The following is a 20154-nucleotide window of genomic DNA, read 5'->3' on the forward strand; positions in this document are numbered from 1 at the left end:
CACCCTGCACGTGTCACTCCGACGTTGTACGAAAAACCTAACGCAGAGGCAAAACAATTCAGCAAGGAGACCTCAATTTTTTTTTCCAGTTTGTTTTCCTATTGGTGCCCTCTTCCCCCCACATTATCAACGTGCGTGTGGTTCGTTTTGGCGGGGGCAATGGTAGCCATGTGTGACACCTTCATGTGCCCTCACTTACTTCCCCGTACACTCTGAATCAATTGTCGAGAATGATATGTTCCCGTGCCTGCCCATCTGTATCAATCGCTTTACACTGGCGAATAGCGTAGAGCAGCTTCTCACGCATGGCATCGTAAGAAGTGTACGAGGGCAAGCGAAGCGTGAAAAAGCAGGTGCTGCTGGTCGGGAGGGAGTCATGCGTTCCACTCCGTTGAACCTTGATGGCCTCCCTCAGTGGCAGCCGTGTTTGGCCGGTGGTGAAGCGCAAGAGCAGCATTCGATCTTCATCCGTCATGGAGGCGAGAACATCCAAGAACATCTGTGCATCCGTGGGGGGCAGAGTCACTTGGCAAACCCCAAGTAGTGCGTCGTAGGAGAGTTTTGGGGTCCCACATATCATCAGCTCAACCTGTTGCCAACGAAACGCGTTAAGCGTGTACAACGGAACCACCTCGTCAAAGCCACGCTGGATGTAGCTCACTGCAGTGTCGTACTTGTGAAGCTCAAGCGACGAGATATGTTCACCGAGAGCCCTTGCCGAGCAAAGCGTCGAAGGTGGGAGCTCCGCCCCCAGGCCCAGTTGCGCATTCTCCGCCACAAATAAAGACCAGCTTTCCAAAATGCCTGGAAATCGATCCTCGAGTTCTTCCGCGGTGAGGTCCATAAGTTGCTCTGGGGTCAGTTGGCGCATGATGTCAAGGTCGATGGCAATGAGGTCCTGGCATGTGGTTTCCTCAGCGAGTAAACGCTTCCAAAACAGCGGTGGAAACTTCACGGCTAAAAGGTCTTTTGTCAGGAAACACGATGCGAGCAGTTTTCCAAAAAACTCAAACATAAGCGACGACTGTGAGTTGAGGGCCATCGAGACATTGGGCATCACTGCAGATTGCCCTCCACGACCGCATTGCGCAAAGAGCGGATTTAACTGAAACGCCCCATTCGGGTGCGTCGTCATAATTTCAGTGGCTAACTGAGAAAGAATGTCACGGTAGGGCCCACCGGCATCTGTAGAACCAAATCCTGCAAGCTTCACCGTAAACATAGGGGACGCATAAAAGGTGGAAATGGGACTCTTCTGAAGCTGCACAAACAATTGACCAAAGATGGAACGCATGAGCGTTGGGTACGGTCCCAGTCGCATCAAGGGAGAGGCCTGCATTGTATGAACAATCACACTCGCCTTATGCCCGGAACGATTTCGGAACGGTCGCATCGTCTCGTTCTGAATTTTCTCAGAAGACTCCGCGGAACAGAGAAATTTAAGTTTTCGCCATAACTCAAACAACTCCGTCCTTCGCCTGAGATCCACCACAACAGAAAAGACTGAGGTCAGTACATCAAAAATTTGGAGCCGCTTCACATATGGAACCAAGGAGTCCAATGGGATGTCATTGCTAAAGGCGCCAACGCCAAGAAACTCCGACAAGTATGGAAACCCTGCCAAATCGTGTGCATGAACTGTAACAACGGCGTCATTTTGAAGAGAAGCAGAAAGTTTTTCTGAACTCACGACTGTTTGACAAAACAGAGCCAACTCCGCATAAAAATCATACGACTGAGGAATAACCCCCGTATCGAGGCGACCTGGAAATTCTTGTAGTCTATTGTAGAGCTGGGCAACGTCCATGCCTGTGGAAACGTCAGCGAGGTGCTCGCCGTTGAAGGTCGCATCCTCCTCGCGGTCCGCAAAAAACACCGGAAGCGCCAGCGTTTCATTGGGATACGTCTCAAAGCGGGTGACACTTTCATTGCGTACACCGCGCCGAAGCGTTATAATAACGGCCTGTTCATGGTACAGACATTTCACAATCAGCACGTCTCCCACTTTTGCCCGGGCCTTCAGGGGCTGAGACTCTCTTTTGCGACTGAGACAAACATAAACTTTGCCGCTAGGATCAACAGAATAGCCACAAGAAGGTAACTGAGTTCTTCTCGACGCCTCTTCTGTCTGGGCTGGCTTGAAGGCACGAGATCCAGGTAATCCCGCCTCCATTTCCCATCCAACTACCACGTTCCCTTTCCGTGCAGAGTTTAACACCACTTCAAAGCGCTTTGCTCCAAAGGTGGGCCGAAATGTCTCGGAAAACACCCCATAACAAGATCTAACCCCCTCATTAGAGGTGGTTCCTGCACGCAATTCATACTCAATGCGATGCGCTTCATTAGTGTCCTCTGTGAAGGCGTAGGGTAAGGGAACGGGTGGATTGCTTGTAATGGAATCAAGCGCAATTTTCGTAGAAATAGCCACCGCGTAGGGGACAGCCGACTTCTTTCCTGGCGGTGTTAGTGTCGGACGTTCCAATCGATACCGTCGTATCAGCTCGCAGATGAGTGAAATACCAAGTTGCACCACAACCGATGACGTTCTCCCTTTCCAGCACAAACCGTTCATCATGCGCAGGAGAGGATCAAAGGATGCAGAGAGGACCCCATGCGGAGGCAAAGCGCATGGGTCTGTCTTGAGTAACTGAAGAACGCCACGAAGCGCCATATGCCTGATTGATCGAGTGTAAACCGTGGCGGTGCGAAGCAGCAAGAGCGTCAACGTTGGTCCAAATGCGGTGGAAAGAAATGGGAGAACGGTTTCATTGGTTAGGGAAACAAATATAAGATTGACACTCGTCTCCACCTTTTCGACTTTCTGCGCCACCGTTGGGGTTGCAAGGCAGGCACACGCAGACGCAAGCAAAAAGAAGGACGACCTCCGCATCTCCGTCGCAACAAGCGCCTCCAAGGCAACCAAGTCCCCACGCAACGGGGTAAATGGGAGCAATACCTGCAGTTGCTTGCTTAAACTCGACGCTTTGAACCTCAAAATGACTGTTGCAAACAGCTGCCGAGCATACGACACCATAGTAGCCTCTATCTGAGAGACAATCCCCATGTCTGCCTTACGCGAGGCGATCGAATTTACAGTTGCTCGTGAATGCCGCGTCAAAACTCCTACGAAGTGAGACACGTTTGGGGAGATGCATCCCACGCCCAAGCGGCTCCATATCGTCTCCAGCACATCCCGTGAGATGATTGGAGCAACTTTCTCAAACACGCGCCAATGCAGGACCTGCACCGAGGCGGCGAGGCCGGATAGAGAAATGGCCAGTTGAAACTCCGAGGGGCAATCCGCGTCGGGAATGACTTCATAAATCATTCCACCATTCACCGACGCAAAGGCCCTTTTTGCCTGTGGAAAGACGCGCAAGAAAAGATGCACACATTGAACACCCCCTGAAGAAGAAGCAGAGGCGAGGTAGCAATCCTCATACTGCGCAAACAGCGGCAGCGGGATTGGAAGAGACCAATTCGTGAGTGAATGCTGAAATGTTAGTTGAACCGAGTGACGACTTGAACTCACGATACGCAGTTCAATTTCGTGGATTCTTTCTCCCCCGAAAATCGGTTTGGTCACGGTGCAATTATAGGGCCCACCATGTGCAGTTTGCCGAACGCACCGATTAAACACCTCCAGGGACGCAGACTGAGTATGCAGTGTGACACATTGGCTGCTCCAATTCTCCCACGATTCCACCTCCATAAAAAAATGTGCGAAGGGCTGCCGCTGCTCCGTCATCGCTGCTGGCGTCGTCGTCGTCCCATCCTCCGAGGTTTGCCTCGGTGGATCCAACAAGGGCAGTTGGGTCACACGGATGCCTCGCTGAGACGTCACGGAAGCTGCTTTCGAAAACACCGCTGTTTTCCCCTCCTCGGCAGAACATCCCAGCAACGCGCCATTGAAGAGAAAATACTTCTGGAAGCGCGCGCCCGCACGAACAGAGACGAGGGCGGTCGTGGCGGTTGCGGGGTGGACAGTTATATCGTCGGTGCGACGAGTCAGAAAAGCCGCCAGCGGAGCATTCGCGGCGCCTGGGCGCGTGGGGCCAAACACCAAATAGAGATGCTCTTCGGCAAGACTCCTCGTCAACCGTCTCACCACGTTGGGTGTGTTGTCCGACGACCTCACGCTTCGTGCCCATTCGTCAATGTGCAAAAAGGCCTGCCCGTGATTCAAGAGACTTTCAGTGGCGGCGGCTGAGGGCAAAGAAGTTACCTCCGATGACGTCATTAGGCGCAAGGAGGCCTCTGTCAGTGCAACAGCTTGCCACACCGAGACGAAGCAGGAGGCCGTGATGGGGTCGGAGACCCACCATGCAACCGTCGAGCGGAAGGCTTCACTGTCCGCGGCCGACTGCGTTCGTTCATGAAAGACAATTGGTTGATTGCAAGAGTACTGATGCGGCATCGCCCATGGAGGTATTCGCCTCTTGCAGAGAATTTGGCGAAGAGCCACATCTAATGATACCAACTCAGAGGATTCTGTAAAGCTGGCCCTCCTGAGGAGATGCTTGTGCAGCCATTCACAATTTTCCCCCGTGAAGACAAGATACTCATCTCCATCCACGTCAAGTACCAAAGCGGGGCGAGATACAGTCACAATCACAGGAGTCCCAAACGGATGCCGGTCCTGCTCCTCCTGCAAAAGTGTTGGGCTCTCGCAGGAGCCCGTCATCAGTCGACTCCTGTATCCCCCGGCGTGCGAGGGTAGCACGTACGTAATACTGCCTCGCAGTAATCGTTTCTGATTCTGAATGCCCATAAAAGGCACCACATTCTCCGATTTCTTCCCAACCGTAATACCTATGTGATCATTCTCTTCCTCCACAGCTGCCATATTCGCCCTCACACCGTCCGTCTCAGAGTAAAAAAGAACGCCATTACCACTTGTCGTGTGAAGAAAGAAGGCTACACGTTCTCCGGCTGGAATAGGAATGGGGTCAAAGTCTGTCAACTCCGTCTCTCGCTTGTCAATAAGCTTTATCTCTTGATCTAGAACTAGCCGCCACTCCGTTCTTTCGCTTTCCACACCCATAAAGGTTCCGTCGTGAACGAACAGTGTCACTCGAGCCAAGACCGTCGTGTCGGGAACAAAACTCAATTTAGTCACCCTTACCTTGACGTGCTTGGCGACGACGTCGAACATGATACCATTATATGACCCCGCCCCTGCGCCAAGGTGGTCGCCGGTGCGAAGGCAAAGCACCTGCCCCTCCACGGACCGCTTCAACTCTTCCGCAAAAACTCCTGCTTGGTCAAGCACCTCTGAAAAATTCAGATTTTGGTTCCGCAGCAGCTTCACGACGTTACTAAATTTGGAACCTGCCTTCAATAGACACGAAAGCCTAGTAAGAATATGAGCGCAACTCCACCTGTCACTTTCCATATTCCGTCTTCCATGAATTCGTAGCCCAGGAGAGGCAGAAGGGTCCTGGCAAAGCAAAACATGAACGTTCCACAGGGTGCAGGCAACCACGCTCTCCCCAACTATGCGAAGGTACACGTTCTTGGGACTCACGTGCCCGTGAGGCAGGTTGTGCAAGTGCCAGTGTTCCAAGGCGCTAAGGAGTGACATTGCAATAACCCTCTGTTGATATTCTTGCAGTGTGTCTACGGGCAGCGAATTCAAGGTACAGTCGTACCATCCAGACGTTATGATCCCACACCAAGAAGAAGAGGCCGCCAGGGGTTGAATAATTTCCTCTTGGTGCATCACACATGCATGCCTCGTGACCAGGTTACAGGGATGGATAAGCACCTCACTGTCGTCAAAGCGGAGAAGGTGAAGTGTTCGCTCACTTGGACCGTCCTCGGCAAAATACAAGAGGTGCACCATACTGTCGTCCTTCGCATGCCCAATGACCTCGTACCTGTCTGGCAAAGGCATGACAACTGTCGCCTCACCCCCTCCAGGGGAGTGGACTACCACAGCCCTTTGCTCCGATGCAGATAGACCTTGGATGACTCTTTGAATCTCCTCGGTAAGGCAAAATCTTTCCGCCGCCTCTTCTGCTGCGCGAGCCATGCGCCTTGAGAAGGCACCCACCTCCACAAGTACTTGCACCGCACGTGTTAATCGATAAGCAAAGCGGGAACAGTTAAAGCGATCACTCCAGGCTTCCTCGAGAAGCGATACCTGCCTAGATGGGAGAATTCCAACAACGTGACGAAACACGGAAAACATAGAAAACACCACATGGTACGGAAGTCGACGAAGAATCGTGGGCGTGATGGGCTGGGAGCTTAGTATCATAGACGGTGAAGTTAAGATTCCTCCGCTGCCCCATGCTGTGCAGGAAAAGGCTGCGATGGTCGCCGATGCCGCGGCGTGATCCAGGCGAACAAAGGGCGACACTGGCAAATTGGAAGGTATGTTGCGAAAGATGACTCGTGGCGATTCATTGTCTCGTGCCAACGAAAGGGTCCCATTTTCCCGGTCCAAAAGAAAGTGTAAATTTGTTCCAACCAAAAACATCTGATTGCTAGAGTTCCCAAGAGGAGGGATAGGTTCCTGTGTTGGTAACGAGTCTGCATCATACACATCTTGCACGGCCCACACACTGTCAACTTCTTTGCACATGGCCCCAAAGTGGGGCGTCAGTTGGTGAAAGGTCGACACCACAATACCCGCAAAGTGTCCAGACCCCAGTGAGTCCCCACGTGCACGATCGGAACGATCCATTTGGATGACAAATGCAGACAACCCTGTCATAGGAAGAGGCGATCCAATAACGGCTTGGCCGCCTTCATTACAGCATCTGGCCGTGAGACCATTTCGCGAAATATTCACATTTAGCGGTTCGTAGGAAACCCACTTGGGTACGTAAAAGCCGGGATCTGTTGCGTCATCGCTGAAGCAGTTGACGGGTCTAGCACGCTTCACAACAATCGGGGCATGAAGATGCACCGTCACTGCATCCGACCCCACATTCACGACAGCTATCCTTGGTGATAAGCCCCTTGGAGAGTCCAACTGAAGATCCTCCGCGGCAACATGGCAGCGTATGTTGTCATCCTCGTCGTAAATCAAAAAATCACCGTCCACAGTGAGCGCAAGGTTTAGCACCTCATTTCGTGAAAGGCTAAAACTGCAGCGAATAGTATGATTTCTGATTTTGTCCAAGAAGACTGTGGTAAACGGCTTTGGTACAAGGACATGCACCTCGAGGAAAAAGACCTTCTCGTTTGTGTCAGAGGCCACTGAAAACTGCCAGAATCGAGGTCGCCCCGCTGGCCAATTCGCGAAATCAAAAGGGCCTTGCAAGACGCAATTTTTGCCTGGTTGCAGCTGAGCCGTGTCACGGCCACTCTCCCACGTCCACCTCTGCACCGAGGCGAGGGCCAAGGGCGATGAAGTGGGAAATTTCACCTCCTTCACACTCAAATAGAAATGAATGCAGCCATCGCCGGAAATGCACGAGTAGTGTAAAGAGGAAGCCAACGTGGGTAGTTCTTGATGAATGGGTCCCCCTTTAACCGCGTAGTACACCTGGGACGCCGACAACAAATCCTGTCGCGTGCCATCTCGAAGAATGACCTCCAGCGAAAGAGCGAAAAGTTTCACCGCGGCATCGACGCCAAGACGAAATGGAAGATCCGAAAGAAAAATAATCTCCCACGCATCCGCAACGCGTGTAAAGGAAACAGACACAAACGCCCCCATAACTTCGTGATAGGTAAAAGGACAAACAAATCCCAGTGATTTTATGTCCTCCTTTCCCCCAAGTAGAAGATCGGGAGATATCGTGTACTCCACGGCCCAACCATCACAGGCCACTGCAACACCGCCGCCCATTTGCGTGGCAGGAATTTGTAAATTCATACGACACCTACGAGACATGGGATCAAGCACTAGAGATTTCGCACATGCCGCACTGGCCTCTGCACTCAAATGCCCCCGTTGAACTAGGTACCTTGCGAAGACACTCATAAGTTGCTCCTCCTCACGCAATAATGGCATATGCCTTTTTCCAGTTTTCTGGCAAACCTCCTGCGTCGCAAAGGGCTGGTTGCAATCTGGGCAAATAATGATAGGGAGTAAATGATCCACAGGAAGTGTCCGGTGTTGGTTGAGGGTTGCCTCACACCTCGCCAACACATGCCAATTATCACTCGGGTCCCCAGCAAGACGAACCAGCTGTCCTGAGAGGTCGGCTTCCGTACCACTCGCCACCAGGGCGAGGTCCCCTTTACCAAAGGAGCTGAAGCGTGCGGTGTCCTGCGTAAAGAGTGGTAGGGTAACCGTGCCGTCACGCAATTCATCAGCAAGGTTTCCCCTCATAGTGCTACTTAGCAGATTTCCTGCCGCCTCCGCGTCGCAAAAAGCCGTCGTATTCGCCGTGGCAAGTTTTGCAAGGACGTCAATGACATTTTTGTCCTCAAACAGGGTGGAGGCGGCGGAGGAGCCACCAACGTACGCAATCAATGCCGCCAAGATGCGCGTCACCACCAAGCCCCTCAATGCAGGGAAGACAGCATGGTTTCGCGCCAAGGAAGCCTTTTGAATAAAAGTCCGATAAATGATACGCCCCCGGAGCGCCCGAGGCTCAGCTGGAATTTCAGCAAACGGTAACGGCGATTCACTTTTTTTGCCCACAAAAATTGTTAGCATCCCATCATCCTCAAATTCGTCTCCAACGTCCCCCAAATGACCATCACTGCTGTTGTAAAAACGCACGCCGCAGCTTGAGGTGGTATTGATGTAAACTGCGTACACCTGACCCGCCCGAAGGTGCAAGTTGAGCGGACCAGGGGAAAAGAACTGCTTATCGGAGAGGTGAAGGTCCTTAGAGACGGCTTCCTGCCATTGGGAAGCGATCTTCTCCGCGCCTTCCAAACTTCCCTCCTTCCAAAAGACCTTCACATTCACGTTGTCTGTCGTTGTCTGGGCGACGCAAAAGACTTCCTCCAGCAAAATATCCCGCCTGCTGCGGATATCAAACATAATTCCATTATATGATGCGGAATTGTTTTGGTTCAGGCGTCCACCAGTAAAAATAGAGCAAACTTCATTGCATTTGATGACATTACTTGTGATGGTGGCAACAATGTCACCCACAAACCCCTGAGCAGCATAAAAGTTGTTTTTTACCGTATAACTCGCGTCGCAGGAGGCTAAAAAACATGAAAGCCTGGCACTTTTTCTCCCCTCCAAGGCGCCCTCAATTTTTGAGCAAGTGGCTGTCACTAAATATCGGCCTCGCTTCAGCAAAAGAGCGAGGCCGTCCATGCAGAGTTCACACATATCGTTTCGAAGAGGCAACATGGCGTTGTACACCCACACCCATTTCCGCTCCGTGTCCTCTGCAACAGCAAGCTCCTCCAACGGGGAATAAAACAGTGACAAGAAGAGCTGTGTCGGGCCCCTAGCTTGCCTGACGCCCGCACCAGTGAGAATTGGAAAGACAACTTTCCGAACCAGAATGGGAGCCTCAAAGACTTCCATGACAAATTCCACGTTTGCAACCACGCGTGTTGAAACGGGAAGACTTTGCAGAAAAAGAACATCATCGTAGCCCTCATTTTTGTTCTGTAGAGTTTCCAAATATGTTGGGACTCTTTCAATGAGCGGTGGCCTCGTATCCTTGTTCTGCATGTACATGATGGAGCCACAAAAGCCTCGTGGGGTGGGAACGGTTTCCAAAAAGGGTGAGCTGCTTTCACTTGTGCGTCCGACAAAAACTGTAAGGATGCCATCCGAGTCCATTTTACTGGAAATAGTCCCGGAACAGCCATCTTCTTTGGTGTAGTGCCCAACGCCACAATTGTGGGTGGCATTAATGTAAAGGGCAAAGGTTGTATTCGCTTCGACGTGTATGCCACTAAATTTAACGGCAAACTGACGCTCCGAGTGCATCTCGACAAAGTTGGAAAACACTTTGGTCCAGGCGGTTGCGTCACGCTCATGCATATGATGCGATCCCTTCTTAAAAAACACCTCCACCCGATTTCGTCCGGTTGTATGCGTCATGACAGACAGCCCCGTCAGCACTATCGTGTCGTGTGCCAGGAGGTCAAACATAATTCCATTGTAGGAGCCATTGCGTTGGGGTCGGTACTTTGTTTTGCCCACCTCAAACACACGCGTAACTGTGCTTGTCGGTAGCGTAGGGAGTGCATACAAGCCTTGAAGGACTTGGTGGGGCCCCTCATTGTCCACAATATATAAAGAGGACAACTGCAGTGAAAACCAAATACGTTTCTCTTCCTCGTCGCGTACATTGACCGAGTTATTTTCAATCGACATCACTGTGCCGCGCCTTGGCACACTAAGGCTCCCGGCTTTAAACGCCACCCGAGAGTCAAGCTTCAGCCGGGCGGAGTCCGCGGCAAGAGCACAGAAGCGAACATCCTTAGCCCGCACAGCGTACCTTCGCTTTCCTGGGCACGGACACAAGCACTCCACGATGCCAACATCGTCGCCGTAGGTTCGCACAACTCTGCCCAGGTGCGACTTCCCGTAAAGCGGCGGGACAAGCGTCGCAAACGTCCCACGTGTCGAAAAGTAAATCAAAAGTTGTTCATTTTTGGAATTGTCGTGCTCCGTCAACTTGCGGGTCGCCAGCAACAATCCGTTTCGGTAAACAGCCACCACCTTTTCCTCGCGGGTTATCGTGAGGGTGTCGCCAATGGCAAACAGTATCCCCGAGCCCTCTTCCGTCGCAAGTGGCGAGAGTTGCCACGATGCGGCAGAGTGTGCCAGCGTGTGGGCAACACTGTCAAAGATGAAGCATGAGGAACGCATGACATCCGTCGCGGGTCCAATCGCACCCTCGCGAAGGAAACCAACCGCCACAGGCGAAAGACTCGCTTCCACAACACTGTTGTTGGCAGACAAAAATCCACTACGAGCCGTGACGACACAGGCGTCACGAGAGTAAACCACAACGCGGAGACTCGTTTCCTCCTCAGCAAGACCCGTACATGAGACGACGACAGGGTGCAGCTGTAGACCCAAAAGGGAGGAACTCACCAACACGGCCACTCTGCTGGTATCCACAAGAAGGTACAACGTGATTGAGGAGGAAACTTTGGTCTTGGTATCACACCATATGCCCCATACACTGTGTTCTGCAATGCAGCGATCAAGTTCAGCCGTGTTGATGAGGCGACAATCACGTGCGAGTTTTGTTACCCCCATAAATAAACCCGCCGTGTTAAACGAGCGAGCTCCCTCGCCAGCAGCAAACGTTAACTCCAGTACAACGCGTGTGCCATGCGGAATCACGGTTGAGCTTACCAGAAGCATATCGCTCTCCACACGACAGCTCGACTTCAAGATATTCCCGACGCGCCACTGCACACTAAAGGGCTGCAGCCCGCCAAATGGGAAGCCCTCCACACCCGCAACGTGGCCCAGCGAAATATCAACACGTTGGTTACTAAACGAATTGAGAGGGCCCAGCGTGGCAAAGGCCGAGTCATTCGTTGCCAAGCAGGCGGCCCCTTCAACCTTTATATTGACGCCTTTATCGCCCGCCCACGTAAGTACGTTGCTCTCCACAAATTCAACGACGTCGCCACAAATCAACTCCTTCGGGCAGTGTCTCGACACCATGTAGTCCGGAAGCGGATTTTCCACCTGAAAGAGGTGAAACATGACCTTGGGAAACTGCCAGCTGTTGAAGCATTGTTGGCACAAATATATGCCTCCCTCGCTTTCGTACCAAAACTTCGACAGTCCTGCCTCACAGGCGCTGCAATGCACCCACGAGGGGCGGCTTTCCCAGGCGGCAATCGCACCAAGAGGAAAAATACTCCTCGCAGGAAAGACCCGAGAATTCAAAAAGGAGAATACCACAACGGTGTCTGCACCGGCCAAAACGAACGGTCGTAACTTCTCCGCAAGAGGGATTCTCTCAAACAAAACGCCGAAATCCACGCACTTCCCACTTCGGATGCGTGAAAATGATGCCGTGCCCTCGCGGCGATCAACCTGAACAATAATAAGATCGCCCGAACCAAACAAAATATGACCAGAACTAAATATCATGCCAGGTTCCACAGCGCAATTGACACTGTTGGATTCCTCAGCGTCGTGGCTGCACAATGCCCAGGTTTTCTTGCAATGAACCACCTTTTTGGGGTCTGTGAAAAGCTCCGTCTCGGAGGAAACTCCCACGTACAACATAATGTCGCTACTTGACTTCGTCGTAATGCTCACGGCAAAGGTAAAGGCGTTCTCAAAGAGCACATTCCCTCTCACCACAGAGTACCCGCTCCCAGAAGTTACCGCAATTGAGGGATTAGGAGTATACAGAGAATTTGTCGACAGGCGTTGATCGATCGTTACCGGCGTCCGTGATGCAGGTTGGAAGCCGTTCACCATCATGAATGAACGCGACGTCGATTGAAGCAGTGACAAAGGCATGTCTGTGGAAGCTGCAGCTGCCGCTGTTGCACTCATGTTTTCTTGAAGAAGGTTAAGACCTCTCAAAAAGACCAGGTTCATGGTTTCAAGGGCCAGTTCACGGTAGTGGGTCTCAATGGCCCCACGTTTTTCTTCCTCACACCTCATCAACGGTGCAATCGCAGAGGCCTCGAACAGGCTCCGAGAGAGCTCCGCGAAAAGCCAACCACAGCACCGTAGGCTGTCGGGCTCAGAAAGGGAAAAGAGAAGTGGCTTCACAAAGGAAGACTTGAGCTCAGAGAGCTCTGTGGCAAAGACCCGCATGTCCCCATCGGCTTCGAGGTGCACAATAGCCTTTGAGGCGAGATCAAAAATAGAGTCCACCACAACGGCCCCATGTGTCTCATGCAGACAAAATTCACAGCTCTTCTCACCTCCCAATACCGCCAAGGCGAGGAGGCAGTTGTCAAGGTCTTGGTGTGCTCGCGACAAAAACCGGTGGATCCACTGGGAAACCGCGTCTCCAAAGTATGGAACAACATGCAGCTGCTGCAAGGTATGAATCGCCACACTGCGGCGTAGGCCACTCAAAAATAACTCACGGGAATCCTCAATTGGAACAGTAGCCTGAATCAATTCACAAACGGCGTCCTCATTGAAATGAAAAACAAAGGGATATAGGTTATCCACACATGAAATGTTGGCAAACGCCAAACCAATAGGAATCATCTTGTCCCGATAATACGTAATCTCCCCCGCGTCGGCGTTGAGCTCCAACCAGACAATCTCATCATTTCCGTATATTCGGCGTTGACTATTTCGCGGAATACAATGACGACGTAATAGCAGCTGTGGCACCTGATCCTGGTCATCTGTGTCTTGCAAGACGTAGACATCATCTCTGCTGATGAGGCTTGTCATGTTCGATACGGGCGGCTGTCCATGTGTGAGGCCCACGTAATAGCAACCACCCAACGGGGCACCCACTCCTCGACCTTCCTGCTGGCGTCGGCGGATGCGAAACCCAATCATGTGCCTGCCACGGGATGGCATAGGTGAGGCACCATAGAAAGCTCCCTTCCCCATCACAGTGGTAGCCCCACCAAGCCACCGAGGCACAAAAGCCGGTGTCTCATGCTCTAGAAACAGTTTCGTCCGCGCGAGGTCGACCAGGGAATTCACAATGGCCTCCTGTGTCATAAACCGTCGCAGGGCCTGGACCGCCTCTCCAAAGTAATCTTGTCGAAGTGTTCGAGCTGCATTTCGCAAACACCGCGCGGCGCGAACCTTGGCCCAGCGATCATGTGCATCAATTAAAGTAAAAGAACAAAGCCGCAGGACCTCCAAGTGGGTTGTGCTTGTCACGGCATTAAACCGAAAGCAATCAATAACAACGTTTACCGTAACAAAAAGCCGCGCTAATAGCAAATTTCCGTCCCGAACGCACCGCGAGCCTGCGGTGGGGGATGTCGTATTCATTGCGGAGATAGCTCGCAGCCGACGCACCAACTCCACGACCACCTCACGGAGAAAGATGGCTGCCTCCTCCAGTAACGCACAGACAGAATCCTCATTTATGGTGGATTCATTCTGTTCATGGTGTAGTAAATTCTTGTAGCAGAGCGTCACCAAGTAGTGCGCCGTCACAAACGCGCTGTCAGCAAGCATCGGATTTGTGTTGAGGCGTGCTCGACAGGAGCCGTGCAGGGTTGCCAGATCAAACCGAAAAGGGCTGTAGCTCCCAAAATTGACAACAAGCTTGACAAGGCTAGCCGAGGCTTGAGCCGCAACGAGGGGCCGCATCGTTTGAAAGGAACACTCTGTGGCAATCCCCAAAAACTCACCATTTCGTGTAAAGAAGACAGAGTTAAAAGGTGCCATGACGCCACAGCCAATCACATCTCCAGCTAACCAACTCGTGCTAAATTGAAGAGTGGATCTTCCATAGGAAACCGTGCCATCTGAGGAGAACACCACAGCATTCTCCTTTGCAACAGGCATGGTGGTTGCAAATGGAGAACTTGTAATTCCAATGGACACCAAAAGCCCTTCTTTAAAGATAATTTCCAACTGCACCTCAAAATAAAGAGCATGTGGCATCTCTGTCACAAGGCATCCACTTGATAGTCCTGGAAATGAATCAATTTCGTTGGGTGTGCGCTTCAAGTACGTCTCGATCTTGAGAGCTCTCCACGTATTACGTGCCAAGCAACAAACATCCATATCCTCCACCTGAACTCCAATGGTGTCCCCCTCCACAATGCTGACCCGCTCGACAGACTGCAGTGAATTGGGAATGACGACGGCTCGGCAAAGTAGGCTGAAAATACCACACTCCTTTAAAAAGTCAAGCCAGATGTCATTTTCGGCAGATGTTTCCAGTGCAGTGACTGAACTATCATCAAGGCCCAAAAACATATATTTTTTTAAAACCCTAAAAACATTTGCGGGGCGAATGATGGACATATCCACATTGTCCCATGGATGGCAAAGCATCGCACAGAGGGAGATGGGTTCAACACCACCCTTTGGTTTACTGCAGGCCCCAGATTCAGGTAGATGCAATAAATTTTGCTGAATGACGGAGTGGAGAAAACTGCATGAGGCATGCTGTAACTCGAGCTCTCTGTCAAAGCCACAACCAATCATATAGTCAATATAGTGATGTTCCATGGAGTCGGGCCGAGAGGATCCAGCTGGGTTAGCCGACGCGCCTCCTCCAGTTCCGCCCTCGGGATCCCCATTCTTGCCTCCATGGTGCTGCAGATGTGCCAGCTCTCGGTAAAGAAGATGCAAACTCACTATTGCCGATGTCATACCCTCATCCGATTGATGGGCGGCACACAATTCCTCCTGGAGCTTATATGCGGCTGTATGAATCATGGCCTGTTGAGCCTTTTTAACGAGCGCCTGTACAAGCTGCTCGTTACTCATTCCATTGTGTCCACGAAGAAGGAAATTCAAGATCTGTGAGGACGTGTTTTCAGGGCTCGACTGCATCCACTCATTTATGGGGGCAACACCCAAGAGAGCATCACGCGGTCGCAGAAGGCTCCCCGCCGTGTCATACTGAAGATTTGACAAGTCCGACGCCCCAGCACCAAACCACTTCTTCAGGCTGACGCTTCTACTCCCAGTGCAGTCGCGGGAGCGAGAAGCAACACTTGTAACGGATCTAAAATTTGGCATCAAACGGCGGCTTACAGATCGTGATTCACTTGTAATCGGTTCCTCTGTCTGTTGATATTCGGCAATAATCGCCTCCAGCCTGGCACGCGGATTCACCATTTTTAGCAGAAACTGGGACCGTTGCAACATGGCATCCATGCCTCCTTGCTGAAGCGCCTCAAGTATGAGAAATGCCTTTTTGCGAATAAAATCAAGCGCATCCTCTAACGACTTTGCAAGAGGGACACTTCTGGGACGATGCGAATGCCATACATGCGAAGCGCAAAATGAACGCAAAAGCGGTTCCAAACGTTCTTGGTAAGGTATTCGCCTCTTGCCATACATTATCTGCCATTCCGAAAGAAGCTCGCCTGTGCCTTCACACAGCTGAAGGAGCTCCGCCTGATCAGAGGTGTCTAGCAAGCGCTCTGCCACATCCGAGCCGGCACAGTGTTGCTTTAATACCTCCGGCGACAGGCCACCGCGGAACAGACTCTCCCTTGAAAGAAGAATGGTGTCCGGAAGGTCGGTGAGTAGCAGCTGATGCGTAATACGGAGGATGGCTTGACTCAACGCAAAACACATTTCTCGAATCCAGTCCGTGGACTGGGTCTGTAATTCAACCTGGGCAGTGACAGTGAGCGTGGCATCCTTGTTTTTACCTGTAGGTATCGAGGTAATCTCCAGTTTGCCTCCAGACTCAAACACCACACGATCGGCATCCAGTGTCTCTGACACTCGCTTGAAGTCGTTTGTCACAACCGACACCTGCACCTGTGGAAGTGCCTCCAGGTGCGGTTCCTCATATGCCACCTCAATGTGCCGAGCATGGCGCAAGTCAAACGCAGTTGAGTGTGTTGTTGCTGCCGGCGCAAAAACTCTATGCGTCTCTGTGAAGCAGTGTCTCACAGACTGCGGCGAGGACGAAGGAATGTAGGCAGCAAGTGCCTCTCGTGTTCCGTTGAGCAAGTATAACACCTTCACCGCTACACTGGTGTCAATGTCAAGGTCGGTGAGAAAGTGGGCGATGGGGAACACGACGGTGCCAATGGAAGTTTGCTTCAACTTATCCAGCTCTTCAGCTGCCCACTTCTTTCCCGGCAGCGTTGGGGGAAAGAGGCGGCTAAAGATGCGTAAAATGCCTTTACACAGGGAGTTGAGGAGGGCAATCGAGGTCAACTGCCACTGGGAGTTTTTCTTCTGTGAAAGAATACCCAGCAACGTCGCCAGTGTTGCCGTCGAGGGGCGAAAAGAGGCATTTTGCCCATTCAGCAGGCACTCGGACTCCGCCAGGCACTCCTCATTGAGGCGATTGAGAAACTCCATGAGCGGCTTGTTCAAGTCCTTCTCAATGACGCTCGCCACCAATGAGGGCAGATACTCCGGAACAAGCAGGTCTTTCACATCCTTGAGCCGCCTAGCCTCCATCATGCGCCGCAGCTGATAGTCGTGACTCACACATTCAACGAGAAACACGCGATGAAGCTTCACAAAGACTCTCTGAACTTCGGCTAAGAAACTTTCAGGACCGCATTGGTGCTCGTAAAGTCGTTCGTACATGCCCACCACCGTAGAAACCAACCTCGGCGGACACCCCCGTCCCATCCATCGTATTTGCCGCGTCAACAAGCGTCCACAGACAGACAGAAGTAGGAAATGAAAGTCGTTTTCCACGTCCAAGGAGGCTATTCCCGCAATCAACTCCTCGCAGATGTCAAGAAGTCGAGAGACAGTCTGAAGAGAGACTTCACTGCAATGAAACAACTGCGCCGTATGATGCTTATCCACGCCACCTCCCATATCGTTTAATAGCGCAGTGGATATGTGGTGCAGCAAGTACTTTGACAACAGAAGCGGCGTCGGTGGACGCCTCTCCTTCGCGAGAATGTGTATTTTCTCACACATGACGCCACCACTCTTCATGCTTGGGAGAGCATGTATGTAACTCGTCGGAAACGATGGTGTCTGAACCCATTGAAGGCTGCAGAGGCCACTCTTGTCAGAAACAATGCTATACATTCGGCTGGTGTAGGTGCAGAGATAGTACAACTCACTCGGCCTCACATTCAAAAACCGCTGCTCCAGTATGCGTCCCGCCGCATCTACCCACGTGCAAAACCCATTTTCCACTATAGCCATTTCGCATTCATTCGTCACAACGTAGTAGTCCGGGGCGGGAAGGTACGGGATCACCTCTGATTCCTCCACAGCTCTTCCGCGGGCAGACTTCCGCGGCGCACACCAAGATGGGGCGGTGCCGCGCCAAACGTGCGTCCCGTTCGCGCTGCGGAGACAGCACCCGGCCCCCTCGTTCATTTTAAAGGAGCACAACAGGCTGGTCTCTGACGCGCGAGAAAGGCTTTCGGCGTCGCTTGAGACAAGCTCGCTGATGGATTCGGATCGGTGCCATATTTGAAAACCAGAGATAAACCCACTAAATGACCCCTCCAAAAACCGAATGGAGGCCGCCGCTGGCGCAGCCGGTTGAAACATAACGTCTTCGCTTCCACTGCTCTCGAGTAGCACGCCGTCCTTGCTGACATTCCAGCCGGCTACCTCGTTCGAAGAAATTAGGGTGGCGCTCCACAGGGCCCACCCCTCCTGCATGGCCTCTTGAATTTCCGTCACCACACCACCGCAGTGATCAAATACAATACATACACACGAGTTGCCGCCATCCACATCTATCCGTACAGAAAGCCAGTTCCTGCCAGATAAACTCAGGCTAATAAGCTCGAGCGAGGTGCTTTGCGAGGTTGGCTGGACATACAAAAAGAACTGAACAGTGACGGATTGGATCGTGGGTGCAATGTAAATCACACTCGGCTCCACCGTCCCTGTTATTTTCATCGATGCGTCAAAGCCGGCAAACAAAGGTGCACGGGCGTCGTGGAAAAAATGTGGTGACACGAATTTTCCCATTCCGTAGTACACCTGAAACTCCTCGTTCGCCCGGGCACCGCAGACGTCCAGCACGTGGCGCACCTGTAGCGTTTCCACGTCGTAAAAGGTCACCACCCCGGCACGCTCCGACTGCACGGCGACCTTGTCCTTCTCTAGAAAAACCCCGTGACAGTCCTTCAGGTGGATGTCTTCATTCCTGACAAGAACATTGTAAGGCGGCTTTAACGGCATCTTGTAAATTCCATTCCTCGTCAGTAGAATGCCGTGGGGTTCATCATTGTGCAGCACGACGCAAACGCCAAGAATGCTTCGTGAAAAATCCAGCCCGAGTGAATGGGCCAGTGGGATGTACGACTTCGCCCGAGAAAATGGGAATGAAAGACGCATGCGCGGGCGCACAAATGCCTGTATGGAGGTGATCCATGGCTGAATTCCATGCAGTGGCAATTCCTCCGCCGTCGCTGGATGGCGATAGACCCACCTAAGCAAAGATAAAAGCGTGTCAAGTTTTTTGGAGGCCAAAAAGAGCTTAAACAAAAGTGCAATTGCGCTCCTCAACCAGGCGTCGTCTTGACGGTTGCTGGAGCCACGCTCTGGGGCGGTTTCCTTTTCGGCCTGGAGAAGCAGCATACGCGTCAGCTGCTGCAGCCCCCACGACTGAAGTGACACACTCGAAGAGTTCAGACCACAGCGGTCCACAACTCTATGCAGCAAGCGAAGGACTCGTAGGTGTACTTTGGGCTGCAGCGAATCAGACAAAACGGCCACGGCCCAATCAAGAGAATCCACGTGATTGGCGTCATTAGAAGGAATCTCCACATCATTCGGGTTCCATCCTTCGCCATCCGCAGTACTACTGTCAGCAACAAGTTCTTCACCAGTTTCTGAGCTCTCATCTTCCCAGTTCGGGCGCAGCAGGTCCTCGGAGTATGAGTTAACGGCAAGAGAGGCCTCTTCCGTCTTCTTCGCCCTCAGATTAACAGCTGCCTGCACAAGCAAGGATCGGAGGAAAACGAGAGTGGGAATTGTGTTACGTCGGGTAATTTCAACAGCCGTAAGTCGCATAAAGCGGGCCACCTGGTCTGTGTCGGGATGGCGCACATTTAAAATGTCGGGAATCTCCGGAAGGGGCGAAAAGGGGGCAAAAGTTAGGTTCTTGGCGTTAGCAGGCAGCAATGGCCACGCCCTAGAGAGAACATCCGCGGAGCTATACTTCACCAAATCCTCCAAGTTCAGAGACGCCATGCCCTCTACGTCCATATGCAAATACCCAAAGGGGTAAAATCCACGCGCCTGATTCCACACGCTCTTCTGCGAAGGCTTGTTACAATAACGATACACCTCCGGATAAACGACAGTGCGTCTGCTCATACTTATATCACGCTCCTCAGTATTGGGACCCGGTCTTGGCGGTCGCCTACGCCGACTCACTGGGCGTACCTCGTGTTGCGCTTGCGGTGACTGCTGCTGCGGTGACTGCTGCTGCGGTGACTGCTGCTGCGGTCGCTGTTGCGAGGGGCCACCGGCAGAACTGTCAGAACTGTAATCATCGTCTTCCTCCAAGTTCACAGAGTCTCTTTGCCGCACTTCAGGCAGCAGTAGTCCCGGTAAAAGTCCCCCAAATTCCATAGAAACGTCCCCCGCTGGTCTTTCCCCGGCAATTTCGCCCGGAGAAGGCGTTGTGCCCGGCTGTGTGCCACTTAAATCGGACATTCGCCTCGCTG

General features: G+C 52.1%; 1 protein-coding gene across 1 annotated transcript; it reads right to left on the bottom strand.

Moving 5' to 3' along the window:
- Positions 1-217: 217 nt before the first annotated feature.
- Tco025E_05354 (transferase) lies at positions 218-20154 on the bottom strand (the record flags this gene model as incomplete). The annotated part of the gene is made up of 1 exon (XM_029372253.1): positions 218-20154. A coding segment is annotated over one exon (19937 nt), but the record flags the coding sequence as incomplete, so codon positions are not given.

This window comes from Trypanosoma conorhini (genome assembly GCF_003719485.1).
Source record: "Trypanosoma conorhini strain 025E chromosome Unknown Tco_14.4_contig_00308, whole genome shotgun sequence".
Taxonomy (NCBI): Eukaryota; Euglenozoa; class Kinetoplastea; order Trypanosomatida; family Trypanosomatidae; genus Trypanosoma; species Trypanosoma conorhini.